The 20,838-nt window shown below is 43.7% G+C and overlaps 1 protein-coding gene across 1 annotated transcript in view; it reads right to left on the reverse strand.

Annotated features, from left to right (window-relative positions):
• Positions 1-20,838, reverse strand: part of LOC126188510 (locomotion-related protein Hikaru genki-like) — a 313,797-nt gene that overhangs the window by 32,920 nt on the left and 260,039 nt on the right. The window contains exon 9 of the mRNA XM_049930113.1: positions 9,417-9,590. Within this exon, the coding sequence (XP_049786070.1) occupies positions 9,417-9,590 (174 nt within the window). The remainder of the gene's footprint in view (positions 1-9,416; positions 9,591-20,838) is intronic.

The following is a 20,838-nucleotide window of genomic DNA, read 5'->3' on the forward strand; positions in this document are numbered from 1 at the left end:
GGTGGATTCAGGAGGGAAATACGGAACGCCATGCTGGATCCCAACCGCCTCGGATTACTGCCTGTCGAGATGACAGGCATCTTATCCGCATGGCTGTAGCGGATCGTGTTGCCTCGTGTCGATCCCTGAGTCAACAGATGGGGACGTTTGCAAGACAACAACCATCTGCACGAACAGTTCGACGACGTTTACAGCAGCATGGACTATCAGCTCGGAGACCATGGCTGAGGTTACCCTTGTCGTTGCATCACAGGCAGGAGCGCCTGCGATGGTGTACTGAACGACGAACGTGGGTGCACGAATGCCAAAACGTAATTTTTTTCGGATGAATTCAGGTTCTGTTTACAGCACCATCATGGTCGCATCCGTCTTTTGTGACGTCGCAGTGAACGCACATTGGAAGTGTGTATTCGTCATCACCACACCGGCGTATCACCCGGCGTGATGGTATGGATCATGTCTCGTTCGCAGTGACGGTACTTTGAACAGTGGACGTTACATTTCAGATGTGTGTCGACCTGAGGCTCTACCCTTCGATCGATCCCTGCGAAACCCTACATTTCAGCAGGATAATGCACGACCGCATGTTGCAGGTCCTGTACGGGCCTTTCTGGATACAGAAAGTGTTCGTCTGCTGCCCTGGACAGCAGATTCTCCAGATCTCTCACCAATTGAAAACGTGTTGTCAATGGTGGCCGAGCAACTGGCTCGTCATAATACGCCTATGTTTGCTCATAGCTCAATTAACTTTTCCAGCCTGCAGAGGTGTGTATAAAAGTCCTGATAGCGCTGACAGTTGTGTAACACATGTCTTCTGTGAGTGAAGTACCGTTGTGATTCTTCTGGCGGTTGGAGGTCACCAAATGAGTCGAAATAGTAGACGGTATTAGCATTTTTCATAACATATGACCCCCCAATGTGCGCCGGGGTATCCAGTAACATCTAAATTCACAATACCACAATCCCGCACCACGGAATCTTGGAAAGTCGATTTTTTTTCTAATAAACTTAAGAAGATCAGAATTTGTGAGTGGTGGATCTGGTAGGACCGCTAATGTGCATTTTTTTAAGATTAGACCAAGCCCTCTCCTGTACGGTTTCAAGTATAGTCCTTTTCCGATGGGTGAGGCTTCCATCATGCGGTTATGTCTTCTAACTGCATTTGGGAGTTTTGAGCGTTCTTGACCGACCGAGCAATAGGTACAGTATCACCAGCGAGGGACCCTACCGCCGAGAGCGCGTAGAGAGGTGGAATGTGAAGTGGAAGGAAACCACGAGTTACCTTGGGTATCGGTAGAACTCGAGGTGTTTTAACCGACCCTACTCTTCTTGTTCCCGCAACTTTCTGCTTCAGTACGTTTTTAGCTACATACATCGCTGTCAGGATACAGCTCTTCAAACTGATCTGCTTTCCGCCCTTCCCCTTCTTCTTCTTTAGTGCACAATGTGCAGCATTCATAACTCACTTGAAATTCGACACTCCTAAACCCAACTTAATTTTTCCACGCATGGTTTTATCAACTGAAAATGCTGCGATGGTTTGACGTATACCAATATACTTTCTTTTCCGTATCGCCTTATCCTCATTAGCTAAATTTCTATCTGCAATGTCTCGTCTTGAGAGACCTTTATTTGCACCGTATGCAATGTCATGTTCCATACACGTTTCGTCGACCAGATGAACCCCCTTATCACCAAGTGCCAAGCGTTTCTGAAGCTTTGTTCATAGTCCACAATAGTTATACCCCGGAATGTGTAAGTCCACTGACAGTTTGTCTGGAATACCACCACCTCCTCTAATGCGTCCCCTAACAGGCATGTTACGCTACTGCGGTGGTTGTGGACTATGCGCCCCCATTATATAGCAAATCGTTAGCATCAATCCTACCGTTATGTGCTGCAGGAAAACCAAGCCATTTGACCATCGCTTTATTTCCCTGACGTCTTATGACTCACTCCAAGAGAAACACATCCAGTTCTGAGTTTCTCTGCAACTGCTCGATGTAGAAGCAGCCTGCAATTTCTTCGCCTTTACTGTCCTTCAATATATAAGTTCTAGGATTCGTTCTTTGCACTTTTGAAACTTTTGATATCTCTGTTGACCAGTTCGGTATGTATGATTTCTCAAATGCGAACTTGTGTTTTGAGATACGTACCAAATCACGTACATTACATTTGTGTCTGCGTGAATCCACCATTTTAGTGCGATAGTAGACAGTATCCATGAGTCCATTATCACGAACGTCGATTGGTCTCACTTTTATTGTGATATGTTTCGTTCAATTATACTGAGCAATTATTTCTGGGAGGATATCGGTCCAATATTATGAACCGCGAAGGTTAAAACGCATCCACATTCGATCTTTTATTGTTCTGTTTAGACGCTCCACGATACGTGCCCTCAGGTAAGTGAATGTCAAATAGTGACATATTCCATACCTCTGCATCACGTTCTTGAAACACCTATTGCAAAACTCTCGACCGTGATCGGTTTGGAGGTTGCCTGGGCATCGATTCGTCTCTGTCCGTAGCAACTCTCAAACACATTCGCGACATTCCTACCCGTTTTTGTCGTAAAAGGTAGTGCCCAGGCAAATTTAGAGTATGCATCAATAACCATTAAAATATATTTGAATCTGTTATTCTCATGTGAATATTTCATCATATCTGCAACATCACACCTTTAATCATAACTTGCGTACGAGTGTATGTTTTGCGTGCTGGTTTGTGCAGTTCTCCAATAGTGTCTCCATACTTATTAGATGATACATCTCTCTCTAAGCTCAGAGATTACTGAAACAGCTTCATTCGAATGAGCTGTATTACCTGCAGCAGCTGATACCATTAGCAGCCGTAGTCGATCAATTACGTCGTTCGGGTCATCATAATATATATCCCGCGGGATTCGATTGTTCACTGCTTTACGCTCAATGACAATACCATCGGCGCTACTGCTGTTGCTATCGCCATCAAGTATTGGGTTTATAATGGTTTTAAATTTCTTGTTGCTCAGACTTTATGTGATCTTATATACATCACTCAAATACAGTATTTCGCTACACATTTCCCTATCATTAATTGAATAATTTATAGGTTTTTTGGTAGGTCTTAGGAAAATAAGGTTCATTAAGTCAAGTGTTCTCTCAACCTGCCTATCACTAATCTGTATTGTGTCATCAGTTACATTTACAGGTTGCATGGCTTACATGTACAGTCTCCCCCTGCTATCGCCGAATGGTCTACATGTATGACTAGGGGCGTTACGGATAATGAGTTCGTTAATGGTAACACCGTCGTTATCGTATCGTTTTCTTTGCAGAGAACTGCCTGAGAGATTCAGTAACAGGCTTAAAGGTCTCTCTGAGTGTTTGCTGTCGATCCATATGCCCTAACCTTAGCGACCGTAATTTCTCTCGAACCGCTTTCCGCACCTGAGTGATTTTCTGCTTCGTTGACATCTTAGTGTATACCAATCAGAAGTCTTCAGGCTTTAAATATACGCTCTTCTTCTTGCTCGTACTACGTGCCTGCTCCCCCTCCTCAACAACAAGGAAACCTTGCGAAATTCCAGCAGGACAATGCGGCACCCCACACTTCCAGAACTGCTACAGCGTGGCTCCAGGAAAACTCTTCTGAGTTGACGAACTTCCGCTGGCCACTAAACTCCCCAGACATGAACATTATTGATCATATCTGGTATGTCTTGCAACGTGCTGTTCAGAAGAGATCTCCTCCCCCTCGTACTCATACGGGTTTATGAACAGCCCTGCAGGATTCATGGTGTCGATTCCCTCCTGCCCTACTTCAGACATTAGTTGAGTCCAGGCCACGTCTGCGTGGTCGCAGGGACCCTACACGATGTTAGACAGGTGTACCAGTTTCTCTGGCTCTTCAGTATATATTTTCGAAGTAAGTGATTGTGCAAATTCCCAAGATCCTTTCTGCTGAAAACCACGAGGCTCTCAGCCGAATGAATTGTTAAACATTACATTATTTCAACTCTTAATTAATGTTACGTGTTGAAAGGTGTGCCTGAAGTACTGCATACACTGTACTTATACTACGTGAAGCCTGTGGTGTCGGGTGGATCTATTCACCTTGACAATCCCATTTGTCATTGAAGCACATATTCCTTTCCGAAGCATGATAAATGACTATATGCTTTTCTCTTTCATTTAATTCTTCAGGACTGAAGTTAACATAATTCGAGATACTGTAGCATATGTCACTGGAGTTTAGAACTGAAGTGTTCACTGTATCGTCCACCCCAGAACAAAGACGAATGCGCATCATTACTCTTCATTTCAACTGGCAGTTGTGGGTAAGAGTTTTGCAGTTAAAATAGTTGCAGGTGAGTTGATTAGCGAGAGAAGATGAAAACTGTCATGGAAGGCATTTGGTCCGTCAGACTTTGTTTCAGGAATGTATCAACTTCTGTTGGACCTATTAATGTGTCCATGAATATATGCGGATTACTTTTATTCCATTTTTATAAGGTTACAGCTTTTCAAATACGTCCTCTGTTATCCTTTTGGATTGGTCAGATAGCAATAATATTGATTTCTTTGGGAATTTTTTTGTATGTGCGTTTCTTGACGTTCGATTGACTTCCGAGAAGTGAGCCGTGGCACTGTTGACTTTGCTTCATTGTTTGTAGTTTTCTTTGTTCGATACCTTGAGCTAGCTTGAGACCAGTTCCTTGGAGGGACACACTGAGTGCAGGGGAAAGGAGTGGGCGTGGAGCAGCCGGAGAATGAACGCACTTTCCTGCCGAGAGTAGACGAGGAGCCACCCAAAGGACTAGCACTCTGCCGCGGATCTGTATGATATGTGGCGTCGTTATGCTCTGCCAGGCGGAACGAAGTACACAGTATCTCCGAGTCCACACTCGGCGTCTCTTATCTTGGATTAGTTCGAAGCGTGGCTTGCGGTTCTCGGCATATGTAATTGCTGTTTGTTCCAGGTTGAAGGCAACGGATCAGGTCCAGCTTGTCGAGCAAGTTACTGTCGATAGTGCGTGGAACACGGCCGGCTTTGGATGGGCCTCTAAGTGTGCTGATGTCTACAGGAGTGGAATTACGGAAGTAAGGTGAAGGACGCAGCGGAAGTCTAATTACATGCAAGCGCTTGCTCTGTTCTAAACATACGCGTTGTAGTAAACCAGTGTGATGATCGCCATCCTGGTTATTAGACATAGAATTATTTTTAGTTATGTCATTATTTTGGTGTTCACTCAGTAACGAGACGGAAAGACCGTTCATTAATTTTAAAGAGGACAGCGCACCAAGTGATTGAGGTGCTCCTTAGCAACATTTAAATTTGCCAGTTGCTACCGTTGTTCCATTTTGTGACTTAACCTGATTTACTGTGGCTAGTAAACTATGGTGTCAGCCGTCGGTTTCTGATTACGTGTTACTTCTAATTGCTATAGCTATACGGCGCAACTGTTGATTGAAACACTGATACGGCACATGTTTGATCTGTCGATTACTTTATTATTGCACTTAACTCTGGGCTGTTTTTCTTTCCGCTATATGTAAAAGGTAGTGTTGTGACTGTCTGACTGACTAACTGACTGACTCATCATTGCCCAGCACAAAGCGGAAGGAACAGAAACTTGAAATTCGCAGAAGTTGTGGATGTTATGCTGGAGGTGTCGTTTAAGAAGAGCTTTCTCGAAATTCCAGCCCAAAGGAGGTGAAATAGAGGATGAAGAGCATTTTTTGATAAATGTCGCTATTAAGGCAATTTTGAAGGTAGATCTACGAATTTGGTATTTGGTTTTTCGGTCGTAAATAAAGAAATATTGTGTTTCAGCATATTTGGAAATTTAAATCTTCGGGGGTGAAATAATGGCCGAAAGCCTTTATCTAAATATATAGTTATTAAAGAACCAATGAATTATTTTTAAAGCTAGATCTATCAACACTGATATTTCACTTCGCGATTACAGATTAAAAAATACATTTTTAAGTGTTTTTGGACAGTGAAGCTCGAAGGGGTGAAATAAGGGTGAAAAGGATTATGAAAATATTTCATTGCGAAAGCATTTTTAATGCTAAAGTTTTGGAAGTTGGTGTTTGGCTTCTCGTTTAGAGATGAAAAAAATAGATGTTTCACTGTTCTTGGAAATTCAACCCCTAAGCGGGAGAAACTCATTACCTCCCAGCCCAAACCACTAGGATGGAAACTTCTTGAAGTTAGGTGAGGGTGACGCTCTTATAATGTAGACATCATTTAATAAGGGAATCTCCGAGAATCCACTCCTAAGGGCGTAAAACGCGGGATGAAAAGCTCTTTAAAAGTATGTCACTATTAAGGGAATTTTGAAGCTATAACTACGAAAACTGATATTTAGTTTCCCTGTCAGAAAATAAAAGTACATGTTTCAGAATTTTTGGAAATTCAACCACTAAGGGGGGCAAAATAGAGGGTAAAAGTCTTTTTTAAAACTAAGTAGTTGCTAAAGAACTGCTGTAGGATTTTTGAGGCTATATCCATGAAAACTGGACTTCTCTGCTATAAATCAGAAGAATATGTGTTTCAGTGTTTCTGGAAATTTTGTCCCCAAGGGAGTGCAATAGGCGATGGGAATGTCATTACAATACATAAAAAAATTTCAAGCTAAATTTATTGAAGTTGGTGTTTCACTTCTGGGTTTATATACATAGAAATATGTGTTGATAGCTGTTACGAAAATACCTCCACAAGAAAGGCCATGATTGAAAGACTACCGCTACCAGAATGGCTGCTTGGTTAGAAGTACATTGGGAAAGTACGGTACTTACATGGCTTTAATTAGTGTGGAGAGCTCAAAAAGTGCTGCAATTTGCACACAAGTTAAAAATTCGATAAAATAAAAGAAGTCTCTGCAGGCCATACAGTCCACGCGAGTGAAGCAACGGACGCTAAGCTAGTTAATTAATAAACATATTTGGTGACTTAATTTCTTCGTTTGAAATGAAATGAAATAATAATCAGGTAATTATGCCAGTCTCTGGTGGTTTTAAGTTTTAAATGGTTACGTGCTCACTCACTCTTCCGGGCTATCATCAATGCTTTAAAGCTTTTATTAGGGTGGGAACTTTAATAGTGGGAACTTTTTATTTACAGCTCGTACAAAATAGATACGTGTTTCAAAGTTTTACTGACCTTCAAAGTAGCCACCAGCATTGTGTATAACCCGTTGCCAGAGATGTGCAAGTCATAGGATACTCTTAGCAGCGCCAGTTGTTTTGACAGTTCTAGCGAGGCGGCCTACTGACTGACAAATTTGTAGGAGTTCTGAAACGAATGCCGTGAAGTGTGTCCCTCAGTTTAGAAATCAAGTTGAACTCACGAGGGCTTAAGTCAGGGGAGTTCAGTAGGTGGTACGGCACATAGCAGCCCCGTCAGTCAAACAAATCAGTAACAGCTTGCACTGTACGAGCTCGAGAATTGTCCTGCAAAATGATGGTCAAGTCCTGCAGAGAGTGTCAGCACTTCTGTCTATATGCTATTCGTCTTTGAAACACAACCCACGACCAGCTTAGGGACGGAAGTGATGACACTTTCTGCAGTACCTGACCATCATTTTGCAGGACAATGCTCAAGCACGTACAGTGCAAGCTGTTACTGATTTGTTTGACTGATGGGGCGGCTAAGTGCTATATCACATACCGCACTCCCCTGACTTAAGCCCTCGTGAATTAAACTTGATTTCTAAACTGAAGGAAACACTTCACAGAATTCGCTTCAGAACCGCTACAAATTCGCCTGGCAATAGATCGCGCCGCTCGAACTGTCAACACAACTGGCACTGCTAAGAGTATCCTACGAGTTCCACATCGCTGGCAACGGGTGATAAACGATGTCGGTGACTACTTTGAAGGTCAATAAAACTTTGAAACACGTATCTATTTTATACGAGCTGTAAATAAATTGTTGCCACTTTTAAATTTCCAACCCTCGTTTGTTACAGGAGCCGATGCTATGTGCTGAAATGTGTATGTAATATTAAATTGCTAGGAGGCCCAACTGGCAGCCACCGAGGTGGCGTGTAGTCGTACAAGTGATGCGCGTAGGGGGCTTAATCTAGCGTTAGTGCTGCCACGTAGGGGGCCTCATTTCGGATATGACGTGCCCTATTTCCACCTACTGTCAAACAGGTTGGCCTAGTTTTAAGGTTTTGTTACTTATCTTTCAAGTGATTTTATTCTTTTAAGTTTTGATCCGTCTTTCTGATTTTTTAAAATTTTGTATAATGTTTTACTTAAGGAGTTGTAAAGTTACGAGATCTTTTGATGTTCTCATTTAAATTTGAAAAGGTTGACACAAATGTACTGATTCTGAAACTTCCTGGCAGATTAAAGTTGTGTGCCGGACCGAGACGAAGTCTCGGGACCTTTGCCTTTCGCGGGCAAGTGCTCTACCATCTGAGCTACCCAAGCACGACACACGCCCCCTCCTCACAGCTTTACTTCTGCCAGTATCTAGTCTCCTACCTTCCAAACTTTACAGAAGCTCTCCTGCGAAACTTGCAGAACCAGCACTCCTGAAAGAAAGGGTACTGCGAAGACTGGGGTTAGCCACAGCCTGGGGGATGTTTCCAGAATGAAATTATCACTCTGCAGCGGAGTGTGCGCTGATATGAAACTTGAAACTTCCTGGCAGATTAAAACTGCGTGCCGGACCGAGGCTCGAACTCGGGACCTTTGCCTTTCGCGGGCAAGTGCTTTACCATCTGAGCTACCCAAGCACGACTCACGGCCCGTTGGAAGGGAGGAGACGTGATACTGGCAGAAGTAAAGCTGTGAGGACGGGGCGTGAGTCGTGCTTGGGTAGCTCAGATGGTAGTGAACTTGCCCGCGAAAGACAAAGGTTCCGAGTTCGAGTCTCGGTCCGGCTCGCAGTTTTAATCTGCCAGGAAGTTTCATATCAGCGCACACTCCACTGCAGAGCGAAAATTTAATTCTGTCCTGATTTTATAATAAAGATCAATGAATGCATTGCCTGAATTACAAGAGACTTCATGAAGATTTGATACTGAAATTTATGGTCTTTTTTTTGGTACAATAAATAAGCTATTTTAAGTTAGTAACTAAACATTTCTGGTCTCAGCACCCGTACTGCTCAGTAAGGGTAGAAACGTCTGTTTAGTCCAAACTGATCAAAATTTGTCTAGGCTACTTGAAATTTTGTTAAAATGTATCCTGAAGATAGTTTACCTAGAAGGTACATCTCAACAGTCAGATTTCTAATAGACCGTCGCATAACATTTACAGTGAGGAACGTGCAATCCTGATTCATTATGGGCTGTATAGTGATTACAAGCAAAGAGCATCAGAGTGAGTGTCCAATGTAGTCGGCGCTGAGGGTAAGGCACGTTGCTAGCTGTGTAAGTGGAGTGCAAGCAGGGCGCGGGTAGGCCTACTCACAGAGGGGTGTGGGGTGCGACCAGACGCCGGTCTCGGTGCAGACGAGGCTGGCCTCGCCGATCAGCTGGTGGCGGTCGTCGCAGAGGAACTGCACGGCCGAGCCCACGCGGTAGCGCTCCTCGCCGGCCACGATGCGGCCGTGCAGCGGCGCCGGCGGCGGCGGACACAGCACAGCTGCGGCAGACAAGACGAGCTGAGTGCTTACTGGCCAGCGTTCTGGAGGAACGTAGGAGACCTGTGGACTACTGCCGTACTCACTCTCGATACGTCTGGAAACGAGAGCTGCTTTTTTATTACACAGGAGTATTATATACATGACAGGACAGATCAGGCAAAAATGTAACAGGACATGGAGAATACGCCACTGAACAATATGAGGTAGGCAATCGGGGATCGGACAAGCCAGCTTAAGCAGATATTGAAGTAAACTTGTCTACTTCCTTACCTAGCATTACTGTTTTCCAGCATATTTACAACTAACAAGAGTACAAATTTTCCGGGCGGTGTGGTCGAGCGGTTCTAGGCGCTTCAGTCTGGAACCGTGTGACAGCTACGGTTGCAGGTTCGAATCCCGCCTCGGGCACGGATGTATGTGATGTCCTTAGGTCACTTAGGTTTAAGTAGTTCTAAGTTATCGGGGACTGATGACCTCAGATGTTAAATCCCATAGTGCTCAGAGCCATTTTTCAGTACAAATTTACACGTAGTGTGCTATTTATTTACACATAACTTTCTTGTTTCCTGCAAGGAAACAACGAGGGCGAGCCTGATTGCTAGGAAGTCTACCTGGCCGTCTGAATGGCCACTTGTACTTGGGTTCGTGCAAAGAGTTCTACATGAGTTGTTGGAGAACGAACCCTAGCCTTTCGTGATAGGAAGTGCATACAACATGGAAGGTGCACGGCCTCACTTGAGTGTGAATGCCCATAACTATTTTAATGCTGTATTTCCTGGCCGCTGGATTCGAAGGGGAGGTTCTATTCTATCACCTGCGAAATCACCTGATCTCAATGCTCTTCATTATTTACTATTGGCATACCTAAAGTCCCTTGTGAATGAGACCCCATTCGGTAAGGAAATTGAATTTGTTGTCAGAATTGTAGCTGCCTCTGATGTGATTCCAAACACACCAGCGATATTCCTAAGGATGCGTCAGAACCTTGTTCGCCGATGTCAAGATTGCATTGAGATTAATCGCCGTCAGTTTAAGCACATTTTGTAAAATGTAATACAAATGGTACGTTCATTGTGTCAATAATTGTATCTGCAGTTAATTGTAACTAATGTAAATCAACAAGAACACAGTAATGTGTAACATGGCTTATCCAACCCTAAGTTACCTAACTCAATTTGTTCTGTGAAGCATCCTCTATGTCCTGTTAATTTTTTGCACTCTCGTACGTAAACACCCTGTATAGTACACATGCGAAAGTTCTTTTGTCTGTGTGTGTGTGTGTGTGTGTGTGTGTGTGTGTGTGTGTGTGTGTGTTGGCATGCTTGTTACTTCAAGCTGAAACGGGTGCAGCGATCTGGATGAAATCTGGAGTGGAGACAGCTTATACATTGAATTAACACATAGGCCACCTTATATACAAGGTGGTCCATTGATCGCGACCGAGCCAAATATCTCACGAAATAAGCGTCAAACGAAAAAACCACAAAGAAGGAAACTTGTCTAGCTTGAAGGGGGATAACAGATGGTGCTATGGTTGGCCCGCTAGATGGCGCTGCCATAGGTCAAACGGATATCAACTGAGATTTTTTAAATAGGAACCCCATTTTTTATTACATATTCGTGTAGTACGTAAAGAAATATGAAATTTTAGGTTGGACCACTTTTTTCGCTTTGTGGTAGATGGCACTGTAATAGTCACAAACGTGTGGCTCACAATTTAAGACGAACAATTGGTAACAGGTAGGTTTTTTTAAATTAAAATGAAGAACGTAGGTACGTTTGAACATTTTATTTCGGTTGTTTCAATGTGATACGTGTACCTTTGTGAACTTATCATTTCTGAGAACGCCTGATGTTACAGCGTGATTACCTGTAAATATCATATTAATGCAATAAATGCTCAAAAAGATGTCCGTCAACCTCAATGCATTTGGCAATACGTGTACCGACATTCCTCTCAACAGCGAGTAGTTCGCCTTCCGTAATGTTCGCGCATGCATTGACAATGCGCTGACGCATGTTGTCAGTCGTTGTCGGTGAAACACGATAGCAAATATACTACAACTTTCCCCACAGAAAGAAATCCGGGGACGTCAGATCCGGTGAACGTGAGGGCCATGGTATGGTGCTTCGACGACCAATCCACCTGTGATGAAATATGCTATTCAATACCGCTTCAACCGCACGCGAGCTATGTGCCGGACATCCCTCATTTTGGAGGTACATCGCCGTTCTGTCATGCAGTGAAACATCTTGTTGTAACATCGGTAGAACATTACGTGGGAAATCAGCATACGTTGCACCATTTAGATTGCCATCGATAAAATGGTGGCCAACTATCCTTCCTCCCATAACGCCGCACCATACATTAACCCGCCAAAGTCGCTGATATTCCACTTGTTGCAGCCATCGTGGATTTTCCGTTGACCAATAGTGCACATTATGCCGGTTTACGTTACCGCTGTTGGTGAATGACGCTTCGTCGCTAAATAGAACGCGAGCAAAATATCTGTCTTCGTCCCGTAATTTCTCTTGTGCCCAGTGGCAGAACTGTACACGAAGTTCAGAGTCGTTACCATCCAATTCCTGGTGCATAGAAATTTGGTACGGGTGCAATCGATGTTGCTGTAGCATTCTCAACACCGACGTTTTTGAGTTTCGAGACTCTTTGTCTGCTACTGATGTGCGGATTAGCCGTGACAGCAGCTAAATCACCTACTTGGGAATCATCATTTGTTGCAGGTCGTGGTTGATGTTTCACTTGTGGCTGAACTGTTCCTGTTTCCTTAAATAACGTAACTATCCGGCTAACGGTCCGGACATTTGGATGATGTCGTCCAGGATACCGAGCAGCATACATAGCACACGCCCGTTGGGCATTTTGATCACAATAGCCATACATCAACAAGATATCGACCTTTTCCGCAATTGGTAAACGGTCCATTTTAACACGGATAATGTATCACGAAGCAAATACCGTCCGCACTGGCGGAATGTTACGTGATACCACGTACTTATACGTTTGTGACTATTACAGTACCATCTATCACAAAGCGAAAAAAAGTGGTCCAACTTAAAAATTCATATTTCTTTACGTACTACACGAATATGTAATAAAAATGGGGGTCCCTATTTAAAAAACGCAGTTGATATCCGTTTGACCTATGGCAGCGCCATCTAGCCTGCCAACCGTAGCGCCATCTGGTTTCCCCCTTCAAGCTAGACGAGTTTCGTTCTTTGTAGTTTTTTCGTTAGATGCTTATTTCGTGAGATATTTGGCCCGGTCACTATCAATGGGCCACCCTGTATACATGACAGGACAGGATAGGCAAACATGTAACAGGACATAGAGAATATCTAAAGTCACTTGTGTATGAGACCCCTTTCGATAAGGAAATGGAATTAGTTGCCAGAATTGTAGTTGCCTGTGATGAGATTCCAAAGGGTGCGCAGAACCTTGTTCGCCGATGTCAAGCTTGCATTGAGGCTGATGGCCGTCAGCTTCAGAACATTTTGTAAGATATGATACAAATGCTACAAAAGAAGAGATAGACAGAGAGAGGCGGAAGGAGGAGGTGGAGCAATAGAAGATAGCAATAAAGCTGTTTAATCGCAGAGCACAGCTAGTTAGAGAACATTTTCTTTGCGGAGTAAAACACTCTGCATGTACACTACTAGCCATTAAAATTGCTACACGACCAAGATGACGTGCTACAGAAGCGAAATTTAACCGACAGGAAGAAGATGCTGTGATACGCAAATGATTTGCTTTTCAAAAAAATGGTTCAAATGGCTCTGAGCACTATGGGACTCAACTGCTGTGGTCATAAGTCCCCTAGAACTTAGAACTACTTAAACCTAACTAACCTAAGGACAGCACACAACACCCAGCCATCACGAGCAGAGAAAATCCCTGACCCCGCCGGGAATCGAACCCAGGAACCCGGGCGTGGGAAGCGAGAACGCTACCGCACGACCACGAGATGCAGGTATTTGCTTTTCACAGTATGCACACAAGTTTGGTGCCGGTGGCGACACCTACAACGTGCTGACATGAGGAAAGTTGCCAACCGATTTCTCATACACAAACAGCAGTTGACCTGCATTGCCTGGTGAAACGTTGTTGTGATGCCTCGTCTAAGGAGGAGAAATGCGTACCATCACTTTTCCGACTTTGGTTAAGTCGGATTGTAGACCATCGCGATTGCGGTTTATCGTATCGTGACATTGCTTCTCGCGTTGTTCGAGATCCAATGACTGTTAGCAGAATATGGAATCGGTTGGTTCAGGAGGGTAATACGACGCCGTGTTGGATGCCAAAGACCTCGTAACACTAGCAGTCCAGATGACAGGCATCTTATCCGCATGGCTGTAGCGGATCGTGCAGTCACGTCTCGATCCCTGAGTCAACAGATGGGGAAGATTGAAAGACAACAACTATCTGCATGAACAGTTCTACGACGTTTGCAGCAGCCTGGACTATCAGCTCGGAGACCATGGCTGCGGTTACCCTTGACGCGGCATCACAGACAGGAGCGCCTGCGATGGTGTACTCAACGACGAACCTGGGTGCACGAATGGCAAAACGTCATTTTTTCGGATGAATCCATGTTCTGTTTACAGCATCATGATGGTTGCATCCGTGTTTTGCGACATCGCGGTGAACGCACATTGGAAGCGTGTATTCGTCATCGCCATACTGGCGTATCACCCGGCGTGATGGTATGGCGTGCCATTGGTTACACGTCTGGGTCACACCTTGTTCGCATTGACTTCACTTTGAACAGTGGACGTTACATTTCAGATGTGTTACGTGTGGTGTCACCGCCAGACACCACACTTGCTAGGTGGTAGCTTTAAATCGGCCGCGATCCATTAGTACATGTCGGACCCGCGTGTCGCCACTGTCAGTGATCGCAGACCGAGCGCCACCACACGGCAGGTCTAGAGAGACTGACTAGCCCTCGCCCCAGTTGTACGACGACTTTGCTAGCGACTACACTGACGAAGCCATTCTCTCATTTGCCGAGAGACAGTTAGAATAGCCTTCAGCTAAGTCCATGGCTACGAACTAGCAAGGCGCCATTAACCATTTCTATAGAGAGTCTCACTTGTATCATCCAGAATGCTGTATACAAATGATGGATTAAATTTAAGTATTCCAGCAGCTACGTACTTTTCTTTATAGCATTCATTACGTATCCTGTTTCAGACCTAACGCCAGCCGGCGTGTATAAACGCGTGCCTTTCGGTTACCCGTCACTGTGGACTGGCTGTCTTGTCAGTCCACTACATTACGACCCGTGGCTCTACCCTTCATTCGATCCCTGCGAAACCCTACATTTCAACAGGATATTGCACCACTGCATGTTGCAGGTCCTGTACGGGCCTTTCTGGATACAGAAAATGTTCGACTGCTGCCCTGGCTAGCACATTCTCCAGATCTCTCACCAATTGAAAACGTCTGGTCAATGGTGGCCGAGCAACTGGCTCGTCACAATACGCCAGACACTACTCTTGATGAACGGTGGTATCGTGTTGAAACTGCATGGGCAGCTGTACCTGCACACGCCATCCAAGCTCTGTTTGACTCAATGCCCACGCGTATCAAAGCCGTTATTACGGCCAGAGGTGGTTGCTCTGGGTATTTATTTCTCAGGATTTATGCAACCAAATTGCGTGAAAATATAATCATACGTCAGTTCTAGTATAAAATATTTGTCCAATGAATACCCATTTATCATCTGCATTTCTTCTTGGTGTAGCAATTTTAATGGCCAGTAGTGTACATACACATTCCGCAAGCCGCCGTATCGTGTACGGCGAAGGGTACCATCTACCACTACTACTTATTTGCTTTCCTATTCCACTTGCAAACGAAACAAGGTATAAATAGCTATAATATGCCTCCGTATGAGCCCTAATTTCTCTTACCTCGGCTTCGCAGTCCTTTAGAGAAATGTACGCTGGCGGTAGCAGAAACGTTCTGCAGCCAGCTGCAAGTCAATGTTCTCTGAACTTTCTTACTAGCGTCTCTCGAAAAGGACGTCGTCTTCCCTCCCGGTTTCCCCCTTCGAGTTCACGAACCATCTCCGTAGCACCCCTGTCATGATCGAAACCACCGGTAACAAACAGCACGCCTCTTAAATGCTTCACTGTCTTCCTTTAATTCGACCTGGCGGGGATCTCATAAACTTGAGTAGTACTTAAGAGTGGGTCGCTCATGTGTTATAGACGGTATCCTTCGTAAATGAGTTAGGCTTACGTAGAATTCTTCCAGCAAACCGAAGTCGACCATTATCCTTCCGGACGACCGTCATTACGTGGTCGTTCTTTTTCATATCGCTTTGCAACGTTACGTGTCAAGCAGCAGACCACTAGCAATACTAAATTCGAACGTTAGTAGGTTGTTTCTCCTACTCATGTGCATTAACTTACATTTTTCTACTTTTAGAGTAAGCTGCCGTTTGTCGCAACAGACAGAAATTCCGTCTAAGTCGTCTCATATCATTCTACAGCCATTCAACGACGCTGGTCTTGCGTATACCACAGCATCATGCGTTAACAGTCAGCAATTTCTTCTCATCCTATCTCTCAGATCGTTTATCTACACAGAGAACAAGCGCGGCCGTATATTACTACCCTCAGGCACACGTCACGATACCTTTATCTATGATGAACGCTCACTGTCAAGGAAAACGTACTGCGTTCTATTACTTAAGACGTCTTCTAACCATAATCTATCTGGAAACCTATTCCGTATGCTCATACCGTCGTTAACAATCTGAAGTGGGTCACAATGTCAAACGCTTTCCGCAGATGTAGGAATATGGACCCCCATCTGCCCCCCTTCATCCAACATTCGCAGGACGTCGTACGAGAAAAGGGCATGCTGAGTTTCGCACTAGCGAAACTTTCCAAATCCATGGAAACAGGCTTTTATTTCTCTTAGGTATTCATTATATGCGAACTTAGAATGCGTTCAAGAGTTCCTCAGGAAACCGATGGTAAGAATATCGATCTCTAATTTCGAATGTTCGTCCCATGTGCTTCTTTCAGTCGCTTGGGACTTGGCGCTGGACGAGAGATTCACGATAAACGGGAGTTAAGTAAGGAGCCAGTGCCACTCCGTGGAACTGACTTGGGATTTCATTCAGATCTGGCGACTTGTCTGTTATCAATTCTATTAGATGCTTCTCTATGCCTGGGAAGCCTATTTCTAAGTCCTCCGTAAGGGAGTGTGTGCGACTGCTAATCTATGGTGTAGTCTATATGATGGACCGGTGTGAACGATTGTTTAAACGCGAAATGAAAAAAAAAAATGGTTCAAATGGCTCTGAGCACTATAGGACTTAACTTCTCAGGTCTTCAGTCCCCTAGAACTTAGAAGTACTTAAACCTAACTAACCTAAGGACACCAAACACATCCATCCCCGAGGCAGGATTCGAACCTGCGACTGTAGCGCCTAGAACCGCTTGGCCACCCGGTCGGCGCGAAATTTAAAAAAATTAACCTTTCGTTTTTCTTACTTGTATTGCCATACCAGTATGCTCGACAAAAGACTGACCAAGAAACCTCTAGCCCGCTTAGCGATTTTTCTTAGGTTCGGAATTTTCTTCGTTCTCGGCAAATTCCTTTGCCAACGTTTGAAGATGGAACTTCTTGGTGATTCGCGAGTCGATCTTTTTGAAGACGCACGATTTTTTACTAGCTTAAGCCTGTCGACAACTCCACGTTGTTTTTTGACTCGAAAGTTCAACTACACTTCCTTAGCATTTTCAGACTCTTGTAAAAACCAGTTGGTTCACGTGCGCCATTAATCCACTTATTCGTCACATACTTTTCAGAGCACGATTTGTAATGGGCTTATTTTTGCTCTTAATTACTCTACGTCCATCATATTGGAACTAAATGGTTTCCATTTATTGACTAAGTAAAATGTTAACAATTATTTTTTCTACTTTTTCCAGCACAAATAAGTAACCATCGTCGCTGTGACGACTTCCTGATTCTGTAGATATGTATGTATGTATTTATTTAACCGGAGACCTAAAAACGCTGGAGAGACTTCGTCCTGCTCTAGCCCTCAGTGGTTCACAACCCCACAACAGGCCACAGCAGTCCGCCCACCCCATCGCCACCTCACACCGAACCCAAGGTTATTGTGCGATTCGGCCCCCAGTGGACACCCCTGGAACTTCTCATACCAGACGAGTGTAACTCCAAATGTTTGCGTGGTAGAGTAATTATGGTGCACGCGGACGTGGAGACAGTCTTTGCGCAGCAATCAACGACAGAGTAGCTCAGGCGGAATAATGGGAACCAGCTCGCATTCGCCGAGGTAGATGGGAAACCACCTTAAACACTATCCGCTGGGTGGCCGGCACACAGGACCTCGACACTAATCCGCCGGGTGGATTCGTGCCGTAGATCGACACGCCTTCTCGCTCGGAAGGCAGTGCGTTAGACCGCGCGGCTAGCCGGGTTGGCTTACTGTAGACGTGGTCAGGTATGTTTGTAAAATACTTCCATTAGGTATGGGCTGTCGGACTAACTTCTCAAAAACAGCCAAAATTGCAGCCAACAATTTCTCCTGCTGCTTAGTCTCCCTGCTCTAACCTTAGGATTCACTGTATCCTTGCTCCGACTCAGCCCTCACTCTCCAAACAACCACAACCTTCCTGTAGCGGCGCCCACTTATTTAGTGATAAAAGAAGTTGATCTTATGAATGCAGAAGGTGAAGTGCGTTAATCAGACACAAATACTGATTTCCAGATCCGAAAAGTCATAGACATCTTCAAGAGCTCTAGTCCCACTTCCCAGATCTGCATATTCCCAGAACCTCATTTAGGTTTCGAACATTTTTATCAAAGGTGGCTCCACCTACCCAACCTATTCATACTGATACCTCAAATACCCAACATAAAACAGTCACTTGACCCAAAAATGTTAAAACGGTTCCACTTGTCCTCAAAACAGCGCCAATTTTCTTCGCAATAAATGTCAGTATTCACAACTGCCACCCATAAATAACATCTGCAACCTAGCCCAAGCAACCTGCTCCAATAAACGCAAAGCTACGTCTCTTCTCTCCAAACTTACATTAAGGCTAGACGTAAATTGAGATGCGTATAGTACGTGTGACGAGACAAGACACTACAACGCGACGCGCACATTCTTCACGTGCCGCGCTGGTCCTGGGGATATTGAGACGTACACGTAGTTACTTTGCACGCGTCGGTTGGCAACGCTCTGCGCTGACAGAATCGAAGAGCGCTTATCCTGTAATCTTTCTCAAACGATTTCACACAAACTATTCAGTAAAAGTATTGATTATTCTTACTTGTAGTGTTATACTTCATCATCGTGGCGAAGTGCACATCATCTCGCTTACGGTCATACATATTGTGATATACACATTTCAGTAATATACTGCACAAAATTCGAAAAGTTTGAATTGAAAAATTGGTGTCGCTATGATTTTGCGTTTGGTGCGTACTGTACCGTATGTTGCTTCGTAGGAAATGTAGCTATCATACTGAATATTTCTTTAGACTGGGGAAGAGGTCTCTATCTGTCTCCGGTCTAGTGAAAATGGTTTCAATGTAGACCGTTAACTCCCGATCTCACACCCGCGAGAATGAAATATTCTAATCTCGATGCATCGAAACGATGTTTTGGCAAATCATAGCACACAAGGAGGAGAGTAGTTTGCTAATTCTTGAACACACATAACTTGCTTATCTACGGTGATGTATTAGAAGGTATACTTTATATTTTATTTTTTTCACTCCAGTGACTGTAATTCCTTACGTTATCGACAGCTAGTGAAACAAGAGTTCCCTTGTGCGAAAATAAGCATGAAATTTCTCCTCGTATTTTACTGAAAACTGACACAGTGAGATTTTTCGTAAGCTATTGGTCTCTGGTCACCAATTACTTGTTTAATGAAAGACACTGTTTAAAAATTCTGTCCCAATAGCTACTGCAGGATGAGTTTGTGCAAATTATACTGTGTTTTGGCAAAAGAAGTACAATCAAACGTGTCAACACGAGAAATGTGGTCTTTACTCGTAAATGGTGATGCTTCTTCGAATGATAAAACGTTAAAAATTCACACAAAACTAAACAGATAATTACATTGGAATTTGGTTGAATCCAAGTAACCCATAGTATTTTAAAACTGAACGACTGGAATGGAAACTTACCAAAGGATTTTATTCCTTTTCTTCATCTGAACAGTATTTAAACTATGACCAGTGTACCCTTCAGGCGGAATGACAGTCACATAGCAGGCGCTGGTCATTCACGTACGGCTTGCTGAACTAACGGAGTGTGATTCGCGAATAAAACACAGTTTTTTAACCCTCGTTAAGGAACGAGAGTGGCTGGATGTTTACAGTGCGGACAACATGGATGACAAATTTAAAGCTTTCCTTCACACGTTTCTCGTATTCTTTGAAAGTTGTTTTCCATTACATACGTTCTAAACAGGGTACTAGCAGTAAAAGGCAGCGTGGGTGGCTGACTAGTGGGATAGGGATATCATGTAGAACAAAGCGGGAATTATCTCACAATGTTAGTAGTCACAATCGAGCTACAGTAGCCCATTAAAAACCGTATCGTAACGTGCTTAAAAAGTTATTAAATAGGCAAAGAGAGTGTGGTATGCAAATAGAATAACTAATTCACAGGATAAAATTAAAACTATATGGTCAGTCGTGAAGGAAGTGTCAAGTCAGCAGCACAAAGTCGATGACATAAAATCAGTTCGTAGTAAAAATATTCCTGTTATTGATCTGTCAGGCATATGTACAGTATTTAACAATCACTTGCTGAGCATTGCTGGTGAGTTAAATAAAAATTTAATTTTTACAGGGAATCTTATAACTCTCTCGGAAATACCTTTCCGAGAATGATGTCTGAAATACTACTCCGTGATACTTACAAGGTGGAGAATGAGTTAGTAATTAAATCACTGCGGACTAAGAACTCTCTTGGACATGATGGAGTATCTGGCAGAATAGTAAAATACTAAGCTGCATATGTTAGCCTTGTACTTAGCCCTATTTGTAATTTTTCCTTTAAGAATGGTCAATTTCCTGAACAAATAAGGTACTCAGTAGTAAAGCAGCGTTATAAAAAGGGAGAAAGGGGTTTTATGTAGACAATTTTAGAGCTATTTCCATGCCATCACTGTTTGTTAAAGTTATTGAAACGGATGTGTGTGTAAGGATAATTGAAT

Source organism: Schistocerca cancellata, chromosome 5 (genome assembly GCF_023864275.1).
Source record: "Schistocerca cancellata isolate TAMUIC-IGC-003103 chromosome 5, iqSchCanc2.1, whole genome shotgun sequence".
NCBI classification, from domain to species: Eukaryota; Metazoa; Arthropoda; class Insecta; order Orthoptera; family Acrididae; genus Schistocerca; species Schistocerca cancellata.